General features: G+C 42.7%; 1 protein-coding gene across 3 annotated transcripts in view; it reads left to right on the forward strand.

Moving 5' to 3' along the window:
• The window catches only part of SGCD (sarcoglycan delta), a 532748-nt gene that overhangs the window by 466318 nt on the left and 47281 nt on the right, over positions 1-19149 (forward strand). For all 3 annotated transcript variants that reach the window (XM_044451058.1, XM_044451059.1, XM_044451057.1), the window contains one exon: positions 9934-10006. In XM_044451058.1, coding sequence (XP_044306993.1) covers positions 9934-10006 — 73 coding nt within the window. The remainder of the gene's footprint in view (positions 1-9933; positions 10007-19149) is intronic.

The following is a 19149-nucleotide window of genomic DNA, read 5'->3' on the forward strand; positions in this document are numbered from 1 at the left end:
GCATAATTAGAATAAACTAAGAAGTGTGAGTTACATCTCAAGAGGTTCCAGGGAAAGCAAAGCTTTTATGCGGGATGCATTGAGCCTCATCTTTTGGCAATGGCTATGTAAACCAATAGTTATTTAACATATGCATAGTTATTTAACATATGCATAAACATTTATTTAAAATAGTTATTTAACATATGCATTTTTATAAACTTTTCATCAACAGAATAGCAAAAATAATGCTGCATAAGGAAAATACTATGAGAATCAAACTCAGAAATAATCTTTAATGAAAGGCCTTTTACTGAGAAACAGAAAGTGCTCCAGTGAAGTGATATCATACATACCACTGATATTTATATGCAACACATATATCTGTTTCATTCAGTTTAAATTAAAGAAAGTTTTGCATAAAAATGGTCAAAACAGAAAGTCAGCTATAATGAAGACAGAAGTATCGTCACTGCAAAGTGCAGTGCAAAATGCTTTGATCTGAGTAACTATATGAACAAAGTTAATTTAGCTAGTTATATAGCTCGTGATGGAGATACAGGATTACATCCAAACTAAGTTAATACCATTGAAATGAATGGAACAAGTTAGTCATAGTTAACTAAAGTCCAACTGATTTTAGTGGAACTAAAGTATGACTAGTTTAGTATGGTTCCAGCCCTTCATTTTTTTCTTCAAAAAAATATACATAAAGAAAGAAGTAGTTGCAATCTTAGACCCAATTATATGGGAACACACTCCATTGAAGTCCATGGGACTTCTGAGTAGACATATATAGAATTGCACTACAATTCAGTTTACAAAACAGTACTAGAAGAGAATAACAGTCAAATTTATGATCTACCTAAGAAAATTATCTCAAACTTAGGGTGGTAGGAGTAGAGGACTTTAAATGCTCAGTATGAAGTCTTTGCTTCATCTTTGCGTCTGTGACCTTCAGTAGCAGCAAAATAATTATCCTTGAGATAAACAGTTGCTTAATGAATAAGTTTGACCTCAGGGCAACAAAGGCAACACAGCCTGAAAATATTAGGCTGAAGAAGCTACTTCAAAATCAGGGAGGTCTCCTCTCTGTCTCTTTGTTCCTTCTCAAGCACTTCCTTCAACATATAAATCTGCAACACAAACAAATTGTATTAATAAACATAATCATAAACATATACCATAGCTTGATAATACGTAAGAGACAGTATGATCCTTGCCCTGTCTTGCTTCAATGTTATTAGGTTTCTGACAAATGTGTCTCAACAAACGAAGGACAGTCAATGTCCTAGTGGTAATTGAACAGGAATATCCAATAAGGAACATTCAGAATATTAAACCTCTTCATCCTTGGTCTATGCTTACTCCAGTTTTTACTTTTTTTTTGCTGTACAACTGAACTTTTTAATAGATTTTTCAGAGCTATTCCAACCCACCGCATTTTCACTAAATTAGACTAGCACAAGCAATCGCTTTACTTTTTGTTCAAGCTCTTAAACCTAGTGAGAAGAGTGAAAAGGTTTAATTCAAACTTTCTTTTGGGACGGATCCAAATCCTTGGTACTGCCAGAAGGACATTGCTTGCAGAATGGGACGTCTGTGTCCTTTCTTCCCCCCAATCTGTTCTGCAGCACTGGGGGAACCTTCAGAGCAAATTGGATAATTCACAGGGGACTACAGAGGGGAAAGAGAAGACCTATTCCACAAATGGCATCCTTCTGTCTGCAGAACTAAAGATATGGATCCAGCCCGTTATCTCTGGTCAGCTGAAGGTAGATCTCCAGATATTTTGATCTCCAACTACTGCAAGCATTATCAGTGGCCAGGAATGATAGGTGCTAAAGTCCGAAATATCTGGAAATCTATTTTCCGCTCACCTCTGTGTAGATAATGGAGAATTAGTAATGTAGCCATTATTGCCTATTTTGTGTATCACAGCCACCCAAGAACAAACCATGGGTTCCTTTTCTAGGTTCCCAGGGGAGAAATAAGCCACACATCTTGGTTAAGATACACAAGGTTAACTACCATCACACATACATGAACTAAAAGCTATATTGCTGCCCCCCTCTCTCCCCAAACTCAGTATATAGATTAAAAATAGCATTTAGTATAAGTGTGACTGAGTTTTGAATGCAGATGCCTTCTAGCTGGTGTCAAATCAGCTATTGCAGTGTAACACAATAGTTGTTTCTTCCCAGCAGTCTTACTGTGTTTCACTACAAATAGCATGTGCTTGCATGGCCTGGAGGGAGACTGTGCTACATACCCTGCATCAGCATTTACTGGCCTGCTCCACCTGTTCAGCTTAGGTGGCTGAGTGAGTCTTAATTTATTAGGTTCCGCCTTAGCCACTTTCACAGAAAGAGCCTTAATTGATGATCCACTGATAGCTTTTTAAGTATGAACTGCGTGCTTTACCTGTTCTTTCAGTGATTATTGGACTTTTCCCTCCACCCCACTGGTACAGTGGCTTGGCTACTTTTAAATACTGTCGTGATGAAAGTTATTACTGTGGGGTCCTAGTAGGCATGTAAATGGAAAGATGTTAAGGCTCTTTAATGGCATTGTCTTGGGCACTAGCAATGCAACTTTTTTCCCAGGGGGCAGCAGTTTGGGGAGATGAAGCATTGAATGATAATTGCTTCATAGCCTTTGCATTCAAAAATCAACAACAATGGAGTCAAAGAACTCTTATTTCTTATTTCTTTTATATGGTTTCATATATAAAACAGAGACCATAAAAAACCACTATAGCCAAGGCAACATACATTGGATTTAAGTGCCAGGTCTGATATATTTGTCTAGATTATGTTAACCTTAATCCTATTTGCAAAAGAAGAATCAAGGGACATCAGATTAACATTGATTGGGTGTCATAAGGATTAGCAAAGGATCCTGCAGTACAGTTTCCACATCTAAATGCAAGCCAGATTTATTCTGTATTCCTTGAGCTTTCCTTGCAACTCCTCGTCCCAGCACTTCCAAAACATAATCTCCTTGCAGGGAGCAGGATGTTCTCTGCCATAACTTTGGCACAGTCTATTTCTGTTTTTGTGAGCCCACTTGCTAATTTTTCATGATGATCTGGAACCAGCAAGAAATAGAGCCAAGAGGGAATGCAGTGTGCGTGAGTTTGGGGGTGGGGAGGCATTCAATACACTGTTTTTTGTTGGATCTGTTAGGAGGACAGGGCAGGACACTGGTTCTCAGACAAGCCAAGATCAGGATATGTTGAGGCAACCTGACCTTTTGTGCCTGCCCCCTCTTTTTTGTCCCCAGAGGCTGGAGGTGGGGGCACGGTGCAAAGTATACTTTTCAGCCCCACCATTTTCATGGGGAATGTTAATGGAACATAATATTGAAGCTGCATGCCTGCACATTCACAGATTCCCTATCCATTTATTCCTTTTATAGTTTAACAGGTCTGCAGCCTTATTATTTTTAATGAGCTGAAGCAAACTATATCTGGGTGCCTCCCTTTTTTTTGCCAAGACAATAAAGCTGAAGTTGGCCAAAGTGCTGGTTATTGCCTGTTAGCTTGTGGTGGTTGTTTTAGTGCTGCTGCTCTGTGTGTGTGTGCGCGTGTGTGTGTGCACACGGACACATATGCTGTTATTGCTATGAGTTTCCTAAAACAAAAACAACAAACAAAAAAACCACAGGTAGATACAAAAAATCACAGTGCCCAAATTTCCAAAATGCTTTAAAAATGGTTGATTTTTGGCAACTGTCTCTTGAACAGGGAGGGATGCTAATTTTGGGAGGCCAGATGCACCATTATTTTCCACACTCCTTGTGCATTAATCACTCTATTTCCCATGTTACAGGTGGAGCTGAAGTCTGAGGCTGTAGACTTACCCAAGACTGGATATGGGATGGGAAAAAGTGATATTTACTTCTTGCTATGTTCTATATTTCAGCTGTTTTTTCCATTTATTGATCTTCAGCACATGCTCTGACTGTGCATAATCATCCATAAATATTTCTAGATGAAGGCGGGCAGACAAGGAAATGGCTGATTAATTCAAATCGTTATGTGAAGTTCAGACCCATCACTTCTGCCTACTGCTTCTTGGGTCTAGTTCGCCCCTTGAGCTTGCTGCCTGATCTTGTGCCCCTGCGTTAAAGGCTGCAGCTGGCAGAAATCCACTCTCAGCTTCTGGGATTGGTGCATGGCAAGTTATGCCTGCTTTGTTCCTGTGAACAGTTTGTCCTCTGTCATGTCTCTAGATCCTCTGCACAGTTTTGCATTTCCTCCAAATTGGTTGCTTCTCGTCACACTTGAGCATACATTTTTGTGCGATTCCTGTTAGTGGGCAGTGGGAGAGCACGACTGCCCTTTCAGCACCTTGTGTGGAGCATCCCAGGTAGCCCCTGTTCCTGCCTCCCGCTCTCAGGACTTAAAATGCTTGGAGTCACGAACAAAGAATTATGACCGTAATGAGGATCGTAGCTGAAGTAATCTTTAGGGTGCAATATTAATAGGTTTCTTATTCTGCAAGAGTGAGATATGAAAAGAAGTTTTATGGCCTGTTCAGAGTTAGTTTAAACATTTAGGTCTTTATTGATATATTGCTTTATTTACTTATTTATGTACGTACTGCCCAATAGCCAAAGCTCTCTGGGTGGTGTCAGAATCCCAGAATCTCAACTTGAGAAGAGGGAATAAAACTCGGGTTTGTGGGAAAGACCAAGCGTCCAGACCATCTGAGGCTTTATTGTTTTACCCCCAAGGTTCCCGCGGTACTCGTGATAATGCATGCATTACCGGGCAGGCAGAGGTGAACTCTGCTGCAAAGCTTCAATACCATTACAGGGCATTTATAGGTACACAGGTACAGGGCAATTGATGACACAATGCAGAGATTACAATAAGATTCTGAGGTCACCACGTACAGAACAGATAAAGAAATGTCAGTCAATCACACTGTAACAATGAGATTAAAATATTTCCAATTGCCTGTATTGACACTTTAGTTGAGTAACTTGAACCCATCTCCAGGTCTGCTCAGACATGCAAATTCAAACTACTAGAAACTGTTCATGATAAGCTCAGACCCTTATCTTGACTCTAAACTTTCTGCATGATCAGGGCACATGAAGCCCTCTGGGCTATCAAAAGATTATTGTAAACTGAATTCCAACAATGACTATTTACAATGGATATTTGGGCTAAAATGGCCTGTTTACTGTAGCATACAGCTAAAGGTGAGAGAAAGGAGCGGGGGAATGCCATTTTAAACAATAACAGCTTGGTTTTGAGAAGGAAGACAGGATTTGATCCCACAATGCAAAGGCACACAGGAGTAATGCTTTTCAGACAGGATTTATCCAAATTTTCCCAACAGTGGTTAACAGCACAATACAGAAATGATGATGATGAAAGGTGTTGCTTGCTGGTATCACTGTTTATAGCAATGTGCCACAGTTACAGGTTTATGGTGCTTCAAGGACATGCACTGAGGCAGCTTTGAAAGCATGGCTTTGATAGAAGCAATCTCAGATGGTTAGTGATGTTCTCAGTGGGACTGCTAACCTTAGAAACAGCAAGCAGCCCCATCCGATCACTCTCTTACGAGATGACCTGATCAGTGCTATAAGCAAAGAAGACAGGTGCACAGTGGTGGCCTTCAGCAGTGAGGGAGGGGGAAATGGGAGGAGGGAGGGTGCGAGTCCAGGCCTTGCCACGGCTCAATCGGGGGCTCGGGGTGCTGGCTCCTCGTGCAGACAACTGAAAGAACAGTCCATGGTGCAAGCATATATGCTCTCGCTGGCACACTCCCACTACTCCACCTACGGTTACCTGTAGGAGGCACTGCTGCTGGCATTTAACATGTAGTTAACCCTGATTTGGCGTAAACACAGTCTTACAGTTACTTGTGACCAGAACATATTGTCCCTCTGCTGGACTGGTTTGCATGAATCCATTTAAATGGAGACACATACAGCGTCGCCAGTTCTATGTCCTTCTCCTCAACTTGGTCTAGAAGCAACCTTAGTTTAGGCATGTTTTAATACTGCGTTCCTGAGCACACAATAGGGAGTGAGCCCCATTGAATTCAAGGAGACTTACTTCTGAGTAAGCGTGCAAAGGATTGTAGTGCAAATCATGCTGTCCTGTTCACAAGCTTACAACGTCAATGGAAGGTTAATAGCACTAAATACACTAGCTGCCATTGGTAGCACAGACCATGTGGTTTGTGTCATTTCTTATGGTGAGTGCATTCAGTGAAGGGCAGGGCAATAGTGAAATCCATTTCTTTATGCGCTTTATGGAAGAAGCAGCATGCAAAGTGCCTGTATAGAAAAGGGGCTCACACCTGCAGCTCTGAGTGTGACGGAAGGCCGCAGAAGCCCCTCTCCAGCTCCCACTGCTGGGCTGAATCTGCCCAGTGCCTTAGCCCAGCCCCTTCCCTGCAGTCTGGACACCAGATTTAGCCCCACGGCTCACACAAGCACCAAGTCAGGATAAAAGTTTATTGAAGGAAGTAGAAAGGGAGAGTGGACTGGGAATCAGCAGCAATAATACAAAGCTTCAGGGCTGTCTATTGTCCCGACCCCAGGCACATGGACCCCCTGGTGCACTGCTGGAATAAAACAAAGTTTACCCTACTTTTCGAATTACCTAATGCAGGTGTCCTCACCGCATGAGTCTCAGAAGCTGGTCTTGGAGAAAACACCTCTCACTAGATCAGGTGAAAAGACCCTCTGGAGTCAGGGCTTTGGAGCCCCCTTTCCCTGCTAATGGGGTGACACCAGGCAGCCAACCCAAGGGGAGCACATGCTCCTCCACTTCCCCAGCTGCCAGCCGTTCTCACCTCTGTAGTCCAGAGTGATAACTGTGACTTGATGTCCTTGGCAGGGACCCAGGCGTTTGTGATAAGCCTCGGTGCACAACTCCCTCCCTCCCTGCTCCCTGACTGCTGTAATGTCTGCTGAGCCAACTAATTCTTTCATTAGCCTTTCTCTTCCTTTCAATACCTCCTCTACATTGGCAACTTGAGGGGCATTCAGATGTATAACAAGAACAAATACAAATGTTGGTGAGAGAATCAAGGAACTCAAGCTAGTTCACAAAATATGGTGACCAGGAAAATCCCCAACTACATAAGGGCCGGGCAATGAGTAAAGAATGAGACACACATCAATAAGTTTTGAACAACGAAGTGTCTGGAAGAAGGAACTGGGATCCCCAAAGGTTTCACACATGCACAGCTATTGATTTTCCAGAAATTCTAGCGGTTGTTTTGCTAATCATAATGTAGTTCAAGGTAAAGCTTGGACCAGGCTTTCCTTGTCCTTTATTTTATGAGACATTACACAGCACAGTGACTTCATTAGCCTCAGAGGAGTCGTTCTAGCAGGTCCAGAATCCGGAACGCATGTCTCAGGGACATAATGCCAGTGCCTGTCTTGATACTTTGACTTCTAAAAGTAGTCAAAGGCTGCAGTCAGGGCTGTTGCACCCCTCGTAGGCTGTGTGACAAAGATGTATGTTTAGCTGGGCATGAAACAGATGCACTGGTTCAGTGGAAACAGAACCTTGGCTGCATCAAGAAGACATTTTAAGGAGCTTCCTGGAAAAGGAGGTATGCAGACTGATAAGTTAGCTGCCTCCTCTCCTGTGAATGCTTAATGAGACTCATTAAGATCCCTACCATGTGGCAGTGAATATCAGAACTCAGCCAGCGGAGCAGGGTTATCAAATGGCTATTCTCTTTATGTAGGCTGGTGTTAAGGTTTGTGCTCTCATCAAATGTGTGTCTGAGGAACTGTGCGGTAGTCATCTCTTTCCTATAAAAGCTGCTCTCATTGTTACCACAGAAACTGAATGCACAAGAGGGATTTTGACACATTTATTTGCCCAGGGTTCACCAGTACAGGAACGGGGCGAGTGGCAGAAAAGTGTAGAGTGAATCATTACAGTAACTCAGCACACTTTAGATAGGTCCTGTCACATGCTTTATAAATTCCTGATTGATTATGTAGAATTAAGTTATTGGGCAGAAAGCCAGTTAATGGAATATGCATTGATTAAATCATTTTTGAGAGGCATTAAATGGAACTTAAAATAAAGCTGAAATAGCTTTATGGATTTTCCACTCAAACTGTTTATGAACATTTATTGCTGGTAAATTACATAGTGTCAAAAGAAATGATTTGCTAGGCCTGGGTTTTAAATCAAACTCTTTTTCAAATAATAAAATAAGATAATGTATTGCCGTGGAATGTACAGTAAGTGTAAATACACATCACATTGTAACTGCCCTCTGCCTAATTTTGCTCATTGTAGATACATAAGCACATCCCACAAATCAATTGCTTTGTTGGAAGCAAGACTCCCCACACTTCCCGAGGAAACAGGCTTTTCTTTCTCAGCTTGCTCACAGTAGATGGAGAAATGTTTTCCATAGCGAGGAGATAAAAGCTGTTGATTTACCAACTGAATTGACAAGGTTTTCTTTCTGCTTGTTAACGATGGAAGACTGATAATGAAGCATTTTCTGGACTTCCTTGCAGAGAACCAGACAGAAATATTTTCATACTGAATATTTCATGGCCCAAAGTTCCATTCCATCTTTTAATATCATCCGGGCTGCATTCTAGAAGCAGAGTACACCATCTAGTGCAGGCATGGGGAACTTTTGGTCCATGGACCAGGTGCAGCCTTCAGCCCTGTGCAGAGAAGGAGAAGCTCTTGCTGCCAATCAGCTGCTGACTGCATGAGAAAGGGGGCCTGCCTGCTGGGGGAGACAGAGGCTGCGTGGCTATGAATAGAGCTTGTGTGCGTACATGGTATACTCATGTGTGCTTGTGTGGGGTGAGAGCGAGGGGTGGAAGCCAGGGTAGCGTGGTGGGGAGAGGGCTGGACTGGGCACTGGGTGAATTGCGGCCAGTCGCTCTCAGCCTAGCCAACCCAAGAGGATTCTTGTGAGGATAATTCCTTGAATCCCTCACATGAGAAGCATGGTGGGATAGAAATGCAATGTAATAATGATAGTAGTAATTGTACATTTTGCTTTTACCATAACTAACTATCATTCAAAAGTCATACCCAAATGACAGTCCGGTTTAATTTATATGTTATCAGCAATGATGACTGCAGTCAGGGGTGCTGACTGGCTGAAGCTTTTCCCCAGAACTACAGCAGCCTCATCCTCAGCAATTTTGCCGCAAGTGGGAAGGGAACGCTGAGAGTGGGTATTTGGGTTGAAAAGGCAGCAGTGGCTGAAATCAGTTTCTGGAAACTAGGGTGGACGTGGGGTGGAGGGAAACAAGTGGAAGTCGAAAGTCTCCTGGCTTGCTCTTAAAGAATGCTATAAAAGCAGGCCTTTCCGTATCACTAAAAAGCCAGCTGTTTTATTCTTCCTCATGTAGTAGAAAGAAGAAATGGTGCGGCACATGGCTGGAGGCTGCCCTGTGGCTGTGGTTGCAACATACCCGTGCACACTCACTTTGCAGTGCCAGTCCTCTCACCTAGCAAGGCGAGACTTCGGGGTGGGGGAGGCTGCTCCACAGGCCCCATTGTTTTTGCTAATAGTCATGCAGCGCTAGTTATATTCATCACCCTCTTTGGGACTCTTTCCTAAGAGGATTCTGCTCTGTGGTTCCATAGTACTACACAGCATCTACATTTTGAAATGTAGCACATGCAGAATATTTTTATGCATTCAGCACCTCATTTAAGAACTGGCTGAAATATGTTTAAAACAGTTTTACACCTGCAAGCAAAATAGTGTGTGTTTCTGTAGCAATAAGTGGGCCAATTATTGCAAAATGGGGTGCAAGGAGACCTACTATACTTATTCTGGATATTTATAAGGATATATTATTTATTTTCCGGCTACGGCCAGACAAATTGTAAAATATGCCATATGTAATTTGAGCATCATGCCCCTGTTAACAGTCTGTAACATAAACACCTTGTGTTCTGTTTTGTAATTTCAGGAGCAGAAGGCACAGTGTTCCCTAAATCCATAGAAACTCCCAATGTCAGGGCAGACCCCTTCAAGGAACTAAGGTAAATGCTGATGTTTAGTTTCAATGTGACACCAAGATACTTTCTACAATTCTGTAGTCTAACCAGTGGCATCTCAGCCCCTGACCAAGTAGGGACTGGCACGCTCATGGCCAGGCACAGATGCCACTGACGGGCAGCAAAGCAGGTGCAAATCAAGGCTGATTCTGCAACCAGATAAAGAAAAAAGTGGGGAAGCTTGTGACACTAGGCTTCATTCTTTGCAACTGCAGGAATTCCCATGCTTTTTCCAGAAAAATGGAGATCTCATTTTAGCCTGTACTGATTGGAGATGCTGGGAGATCATACTAAGTCAGAGAAAAAGAGGGAGAGATGAGATGTAGAAGAATGATGCAGTGATTGAATTATCTGCCTGGCAGCCCCATACGTGTATTTCTTAATGCTCAGCCAACACTTTCGCAGTACATGTTACAAGTAACACAGCATTTGTATGGTGGAGAAATGGACAGGAACCTGACCACCATGGGCTGTGATACAAGCCATTTGCACAAATTCTTCTCCCCGTATCCCATGGGGTGAGAGTTCTCTGTGCCACAGGGAGTCAGCATGGAGCCCTGGGTCATGTCGCCTTAGAGGTATGTGATAAGGGTGGCTTTTGGTAGCAGCATCTTAACTGAGCCTTGAAAATGCACTTTGTGTAGCAATCATTGCTTTTGAGATTGGAGACCAATTTGATTCCTCATCACTGTATGCAAATGAGTGCTGTATTTAGGAAACGTGCCAAGAAGGTGCCATGGTTTGAGTGAGTTGCCCTTTCCTGTCTTTTCCATTGACTGCCGCAAATCACTAGCAATATGTACATTTGGTCAGAGGTTGGGGTTCTCTGTTTTCCAACCTTCCAGTGCGTGTCTAGCCAAACGCTCATTCCCTTTTTGCATAGCACACTCATCAATGCTGCAGACACTTGTAATGTTTTCTCGAAATTCTCTGAGCCTCGAAATCCCCCTGTAACAGTAGTGCAGCTCTCTGCCTCTTTTTACCTCCTGCTTCTCCGTCTTCGCTACCTTCACCGATGTCTTATGTGTCATTGGGAATGATAAGTTCCAGGTGATTACACAGCCATCGCTGTCCCTCCACAGACTTTCTATCATCCCTTTTCTGACAAATGGTCTTGGATCACTGGCTGCTTTACAAGTGTGGGATCACCTTTTCTGAAATCCGACATGGTACAGTTCTTGCTGGAGTGCCATTGCCTCTTAGCTGTCATCCTTGTGTCTTGCCTTCTCTTTAATATCTTTGCCTTGTGGTGGCTTGGAGAGTTAGTATAACGATAGGGCAATGTTTGTAATGAACCCCTCAGAGATAGCACTCCCACAGATGTCACATTTATCATTTGTATAAAGGGGAAATAATGTGCCATTCGTTGGCATTCCGTTTGTTTGACATGGTCTGTTGTTAGACCGATTGCCCTTTTTTGGTTTATGAATTTCTTCTGGCTGCAAAATTAAAATGCTGACCAGCTTTCTATCTTCCTTGACTATTGGGAGGGGGAAAAGGATCATGCATGCTGTATCCTACTGCCTTTCTTGACTGTTGGAAGGACAGGAGGACCACAAACACAATGTGTAGCAGCAGGCAGCAGCTCAACAGGTGTTGTGGCTCAACAATATATATTCTAATGCAAATGTCTGCAAACTGGCTCATGGGCTAGGTATCTTCCAGTGAAAATCAAGCATACATGGTTGTGCCCCAGATTACAGCCAGAGGCCCCAATATCCAGATCCTTCTGGTGAGCCCACACATGAGGACCCCCACATCTGCCCTTATACAGCCCATGTCAACATCTCCCCCTGCCACGTTACCACTAGTGACTGTGGAGGTGGGGCAGGGTTCAGCTTCAGTCTGTGTACCCAGATGCCCACATCACTCCCTGAACTAGGAGTGGCCATTGTCAAAGTAACCGTGCTAATTATTCATGGGGCTGTGGGATGCAGGTGTGAGTTCAGTCTGGCAAGATCAGGGAACTGTGCCAAATTGGGAGGGGGTGCCCCTGCGGCAGTGTTTTGCATACCAATTCCATCCAGTCGGACAATAAATGCATACAGAATTGCTTCGGTAAGTTGCCCTTTCATCAGATTTCTTGGTATGGGTCCTGACAGAGCATAGCAGAGCTGGTTTATTTAAAAAGAGAGAAAAACCCCAGGAAATGATTTATATGTTTTCAAATGGCATTTTTGACATGTTACTTTGTCAAAAGTTACATATATACGGTAATATTTTATACAGAAATTAGAAGTTCCTGGTGTTCTTTATGTGGAAATCTACAATAATTTGAGAAAGGTGTCCACCCAGCTTGGACCAGTGGGCACATTTAGAGTTTTGTGGAAGTGCCATAGGTGCTTGAAATGACCACAGTGATAGCCATGGGCAGTCCCTTTCAGACTGATAGAGCTAACTGGAGAATGGTTTGCCATAGAACCTGAATACAAGGCATAGGTGAGCCCCCATTTTTCATTTGAAATTGCCCTCTAAAACTACTCATCCCTCTGTCTTTCATTCTCTCTCCTTCCCTCTCCCTTCCACATTCACAGAGATACACAAACAACAATTTCGGCATGTGATGTACTCATGCCGTTCATCCCTCCCTCTCTCTCTCTCTCTCTCTGTTCCCCCCGCCCTCAGTCAAACACACAGGTTAGTTCCTTGAGGTCATTCCCTGCTATTTCTAGATCAATACTGGTTGCTTCTCCCCATCCCCAAGCTTACTAGTCTGCAGCGCTCCCTTGTTCACACTTTTTTCAAATAAAGTGTTGGCAATGCCTCTACGTGAGTGATGCCTCTATTTGAGCGAAGCAGTGATGCTCTGACCTCCAGCTCTTTCTGCCTCCCACACACAAACCTTTTCTTTTCCTCGCTGGAATAGGCCCTGGTTGCACTTCGGCCAACAGACATGCTGGACAGGCAGCCTCCTCCAGGAACACTGGATACGCTCACCTACTGTATATGTTTTGCAAGTCCATTTGATGGATCACTCACACTAATTGCTTTTGCTGATGTGACACATTTGGTGCCTCTGAATAACAATATTCAGGTTTGTCGGAAAAGTATTGCATGTATTTATTTGAAGCTTTCTCCCTTGTTCAGCAGCTGAAAAAGCCTTCCAGAGAAGTTTATATAAGATCAGTAAAAGTAAAACAGTCCCTGTCTGCAAGCTTAACAGTCTAAAGATACGACACAAAAGGAAAAAAGGCACAAGGAAAGGAAAACAAGGTTAATCACCAGTTCTTATTTTAATTGGAAGATACATTGTTTACTGACTGTTGTTACCAGCTCTTGGTAGAGATCTTTATTTTGTTAATTTATTTAATTAATGCAGTCCTTTGTCCCATCTCAAGACTGTAGTCTTTCCATGGCAATTGGGAGTTTACATTATTCAGCTATAGGGCAGGATAGAAATGTATTAAATAAATGAACAAATTATATAATTCTATGGGGTAAGAGGTGTAATGGAGTGGAAGTACTGTTTAGACACCAGAAAACAGCATCCATATTACAGCACAGAAAGGAAGGAAAGCTAACATTAGCACCCCACTTTTGTCTGATCACAAAGCCTAACAGTTTTACTTCTCTCATTCATTTCACCCTTTGTCTCAATTTCTGCCACATTTTGGTTGCAATGTTTTTCTTCTCACTCTGCCTGGCTTTAATGCCATGGTAATAACAAGTCTGAGCAAGGCCACTGGGGCCTCCATGGTCCACTTAAGAAATAAAACAGAATGTTTGAAGGTGTAAATGTGAAAAACAGAAAAGGAATGCTACAAAAGAGCAGCAGACAACTGCCAGTCATGACAGTATTGCTTTAAAAAAGGAAGGATGTAACTACTGCAGACCCTGAGCATATCTATTCAGAAGTAACACCCCATTGAATTCTCTAATCTTTCCAGAGATTCCTTTCTAGAAAGTCTGTAATCATCAGCACATAAGTAGGGAGTAAACTCCATTAAAAACAGTGGAATGTGTTTCTGCATTAGATGCATAGGATTGCATAAATGAAAGAACTCTGCAAGAGAATTCTGTAGGCCCTGATGATTAGGGATGGAAGCCCAGTTTACTGTGTATCATACTGTGTATTATTAAGACTCGGTATGCAACAAGCAAGCAGATCTATGCTAACAAATTTACTGTAGAAAATGCAAGTAGGGTTCCACATTCATACTGATCTCACCCTTGTCCTAATCATTTATGCCAGTGAATTTACGTGAAAAGGCAGCATAATTTTGCTGCAGCTTTGATGTAATGCTCTATTTGCGACAATTAGTTGTTGGTGCTGTATATTAGGAACTACTGAGCAACTACTGTGGATGTTAACCTCTAAAATGTTTTAATCCTGTAAGGAAGGGGAATAAATTGTGTGGGAATGATTTCTAAAGTAAATAGTGCATCTAGAATATATTATGCTTTGTAGCAGGCATAATTCTTACTGACATCCATGGCAAAACAACACACTGGGAAAGGCAATAGAGAAATAGATAACAAGTAGGTGGAAAAAAGTAGAAGAGAGTGGAAGACACACTCACAGAAATGAAAAATAAAGAGAAATGCTGCAAAAAACCAAAAACAACTGTAAAAGGGAAAGGAAATGCTGAGCTTGATATCTTCAGATAGCAAAGTCTAGCACTGCTTGCAAAACGGTGATCTTCCACTGCATTCAGCAATTATCGCCTAGCGATCCTGTTGGTGGACTAAAGAGAAGTTAATATTCACCTCCGTGTAGATTTTAGGTCCTGTGAAATGAATCAGCGAGATCACTCAGCAGCACTCCTACCAGCAGATTGCAAGGCAAAGATCCAGAGCCCCAGAGGGTGCCTGCAAGGCCTGCAGCCCTGCACCATGGCGGCGGTACCCGAGTGGGTGGTGCAGCAGAACTCACTGTACCAACGGAGTCAAGGGGTGACAGCAACAAGATGTTCCTCTGGGGCAGGTGGCCAGCGCCAGAGCGGAGGGGGCAGGGCAGGACAAGCTCCCTGGCCCACTCCTACGTGGTCCCACTGCTGGCCTTGGCTGCACAACCCAGAGGACAGCCTCTGGCTGACTTATCTCACCACTGTGCTCTTGAACTGGGAAAGATGCTTCACATGAAAATGGGGCACATGCATTTTTTAGTGAATGAATCAGTTCTCTCTAATGTTTTTAGCCAAAATACTTTAGCCAGAAAGGCTCCCCAGGCACCTTACTAAGATAGTCTGTTACTTCACATCACAGCAACCTCCAGGCGGCAAGCAAGACAAAGGGAATCAAGGAAGGAGAGGGAGTGCCCAGGGAAGAGGCGGGTGGGTGAGAACAAACAGGACAGTTCAAAAGGTTTTTAAATGTGGTGAGCACATTAGGGTGGACCCAGAGTCCAAACAGTCCCAGATTTCTAATTGCATACTTGTGTGAGGGAGAATTCCATCTTGTCTTTGGAAAAAGGTTTCACCACTTTTTGGCCAAGCTAATACATCTCATTGAATCATGTGACTAGAGCAAAAAGTGCAAATAGCAGCAGCGAGAAGGGCAGCGTTCAAGCTCCAGGCTGCTGTGGCAAGAAGCAGCGCTGGGCCCCCATGTGCCCCTCATGCTGTTATCTGCAGCAGGAAGGAAGATCCTATTAGCATCCATTAGGATCAACAGGAAATACCCTCTTGATGGGGCAGATTCTTATCGGAGCACAGCAGAAGGGAAAGGGGTAAAAATGGCCTCCCTGCCAACTTCCCTGGGTCTCAAAGTTTCTGTTTGCGTTTCTAAACAGCTTTGTGCTGCTTACAGGAAATGCATTAAAAGTATAGTTTTGCCCTTGTATAAACATGGATATGGATTTGTCTGGAAAAAAAACAGCCCTAAATCAAGCAACCATATTGGAGAATAATTTTTTATTGTTAGTTTTGGGAGAAGGTGTGCAAAAACGTTACATTCAAAAGTGAGATGAGAAAACAAACGAACAAAAAGTCTTGCTTCTGGATAGAAAGAATAAAATTTGATAGCCAATGTTCTGCTGGTTCCGCACCCATCTCTTTCCACTCATTCTTCCCTCAAGTGCAAGGCCTGTTAAAATGAAGAAAAAAGAAGTATTTTTGCTTACATTTCCATAATGTAAATGTAAGCAAATATGATTATGCATGACAAAAAATACCAAATGGCAGTGAAAGGTACTTACATTCTGAGTTTAACAAAGAAGTATTCACTTCCTATACCATACAGGGCAATAAGCACTCTAAATATTCCAAGTGAGCCCTATTAAACCAGGCAGCAATTTAAAGGCAATGCACAGCTAAGGCAGGAGGGCCCACTTTGCAATATTCTGATTGAAGGAGTGCTTCTCTTCATTATGCGCTATACCAGTCATTTGTTCTTAAGAGAAATCGGAGGGCAAACAACAGCTCGTTGCTTTCAAAACGATTAACAGAACAAAAATAAGATTCTTGGTACCAAAAAACATAGAGTTCTGAAAGAAGAAAACATGACCAGAGAATGGAAATCCTTTAGTAACTCCAGCTTACAAATAATAGTAGCCAGAGTATGTTTTATGGAATATCTGCTGAAGATGGGGTTGAGCCCAGGTTGCATCTCCTGCAGGTAGAAGGGCTGTGTTTGTCCTTGAGAGGCTTCCAAGCTGTAGAGGAAAAGCGATCTTCACTGATGCCTCCTCTTCATGTTGGAAATCTGCTCAAGGCAGTTGGGAACCCCTCTGCAAAGGACTAGGGTTAGAGAAGGAAATCCATGGAGTTGCCTCTCCCTTTCAGCTGGATGGAGCCTTCTCAGCTCAGGGGCTTCTCCCCATTTCGGGATAACGCTGGATCCAGTGGATACAGTATAAGTCTCAACACTGATTGTGGGGCTTCATGTTAATTTCTCCAGAGTTTGCTTGGCTGATGATATTTAGAATGCTTAAAATTGACTACATCCTATTATGAAATGCACCGCACCATGTGATCGTTATTATGATCCCTATGGAGACAATCACCTTTGCAGTTTAAAAGGGGATGGAAAGGAGAGTGGAATGTGCGAGTTAATCTCTGGTTGATTTGCCATAGATTGCTCAGGGTTTCTGACTTCCATCTGACAGCAATGGAAGAAAGTTGGGGTGGCAGAAGGGGACAGGACTAGAAGCTGGTCTTGCTTGACTGGACTCTGAGCTCCATTCTGGTCCTGAAAACAAAAAGTTAGGCTGAGCACATGCTCAGCAGCAACCTCATGTTATCATTCGTGTTCCTCTCCCAAAACCTCCTGAGCCACTATTTTTGTGCCTGATTCTGGTTGGTGGACCTCAGAGTTCAAGTAAAGTGCAAAGTAGAGCCTGCAAGCTTGGAATCTTGCAGAAGGTTGGGGCTTTTTCATGGCTGCAGTTTAGATGCATGAGAACTATGAAGAAGATTATGCTCAAGTATCTTATCCACCTCCTAATTTAGAGAGTAAATAAAGGAAATGTGAGGGGGTAGAGAAAACTCCTTAGCAATATCCATCACAGCTCCCATTTCCTGCCGTGAAGTGAGGCTGGGCTGTAGCAGGGAGGTATTTTCTATCTATGTGGGCTCCCCATGCACTGTAGAACTCAGCTCTGGATTGTCCAGGGAGTCTATACAGGCAGGAAAAGCTCCTCACAGTAGTTCGTGCTTGATATATGGCAAGCAAGAAGGACAGTGGCAGAGAAGGTGGATCCACCATGTGTCTACACAACTCCCTCTGCATGTTCTTTAAACCCTAAAGTTGAATGCTTGTATTGGTCTCTGCTGTTATTTAAAAAGATGAATTAATTTTGAAGCAGGCCAGTGTTCGAGAGCCAACACCAGTGTCTAGGTACCTATGTGGTATGGTCTTCATGAAACATACACTTTTGAATGCACTTAGGGATTGCTAGTGTAAAAGCAAAAACTAAATTTAAAAAGTAGAAAGGAACACACACACCCCCACACACCGCCATTACTGAAAAACCTAAAATCTCATGAAAGAGTTTAGACTCAAAGCCTTCTCTCTTCATGTGCAGGAACAACTCACACATACCAGAAGCAAAAAGAGAAAATGCAGTACAGAAATGGAAAAGGGAGGCAGTTTTAGACTGTCCACCTTCATGTGAATTCTGATTGGGCAGAGTCTGTGAGAGGACTATATGAAGCCACCACAGTTGAAAAACATTGGACCTAGGTAGCCACTGTAGATGTCAGGTGAACCGGAGAAGTTCTACTTGATAGTTTGGGAGAAAGCATTATTTTTCTATTTCTGTCTCCCTTTTTCCCTTTTTCTTCTGGGATAAGTTTGAAACACTGTTGTTTTAAAAACATTGTAAGCTGCAGAGGCATGGGTTTTCATCTTTTAAAATATACTTGGTACCTCTCATAGTAGGTTGATATGCTTAATAAATAATAGTGCTATTTCTTTGTCATTAACATGAGAATAATAATAAGATCCCACAGGGGTCTGCTTAGAGACTATAAATGTGATAATGATTATCGTCCACATTTCCATATCGTACTGTAGCATATGAAAGATTTTTTTTCCAGTTGCCAACATCAGCCTTTCACGGCTATGGCTCAAAATACTACATTTCTTTAGAGTGAAATCTTATTCATAGCTACTAAAAAAGGAGCACCATTTAGTTCAGTAAGACTTTTTTCCAGGTAAGTGTGTAAAGGATCAAAGCATTTAGCATAAACATTCTGCAACCAGTATCACATTTGGTGAATATGCTTCTTTCCTTTAAGTGGAAATGGAAAGTAATTTCCCTGAAAGATATATTTCACCTCAGAGCCACTTTAGCCTGAATACCACAATTGTCATGAATTCAGTGGAGCCAGTCTCTGGGTATTTCAAAAGCCTTCATGTGAAGCCCACTGAATAGTATTTAATTGGCGAGGTACTGGAATGCAAAGCACATTTTTGGCTGTCAACATCTTTAGTGAAAGGTGGCGGTATTTTGTGTGTGCTCCGTGAGTTTTTGTCATTGCACCGAACTTCAAGGAGCTCTGCCCTGTCTCTCAGAACTTTGACCCAATGGTTGTGAACTGCATGCATTGTGTATTTAAATTAATGTAAATGAGACACAGGCCAGTTCCAAGACCAGGATGCACCAGCATGGTGTAGGGCTTACCGTGTTGGACAGGGACTGGCGAGACCTGGCTGCCAGTCCCCACTCAGCCATGAAGCTCAATGGC

This window comes from Varanus komodoensis, unplaced genomic scaffold (genome assembly GCF_004798865.1).
Source record: "Varanus komodoensis strain SLA01 unplaced genomic scaffold, ASM479886v1 scaffold6_1, whole genome shotgun sequence".
Lineage (NCBI taxonomy): Eukaryota > Metazoa > Chordata > Lepidosauria > Squamata > Varanidae > Varanus > Varanus komodoensis.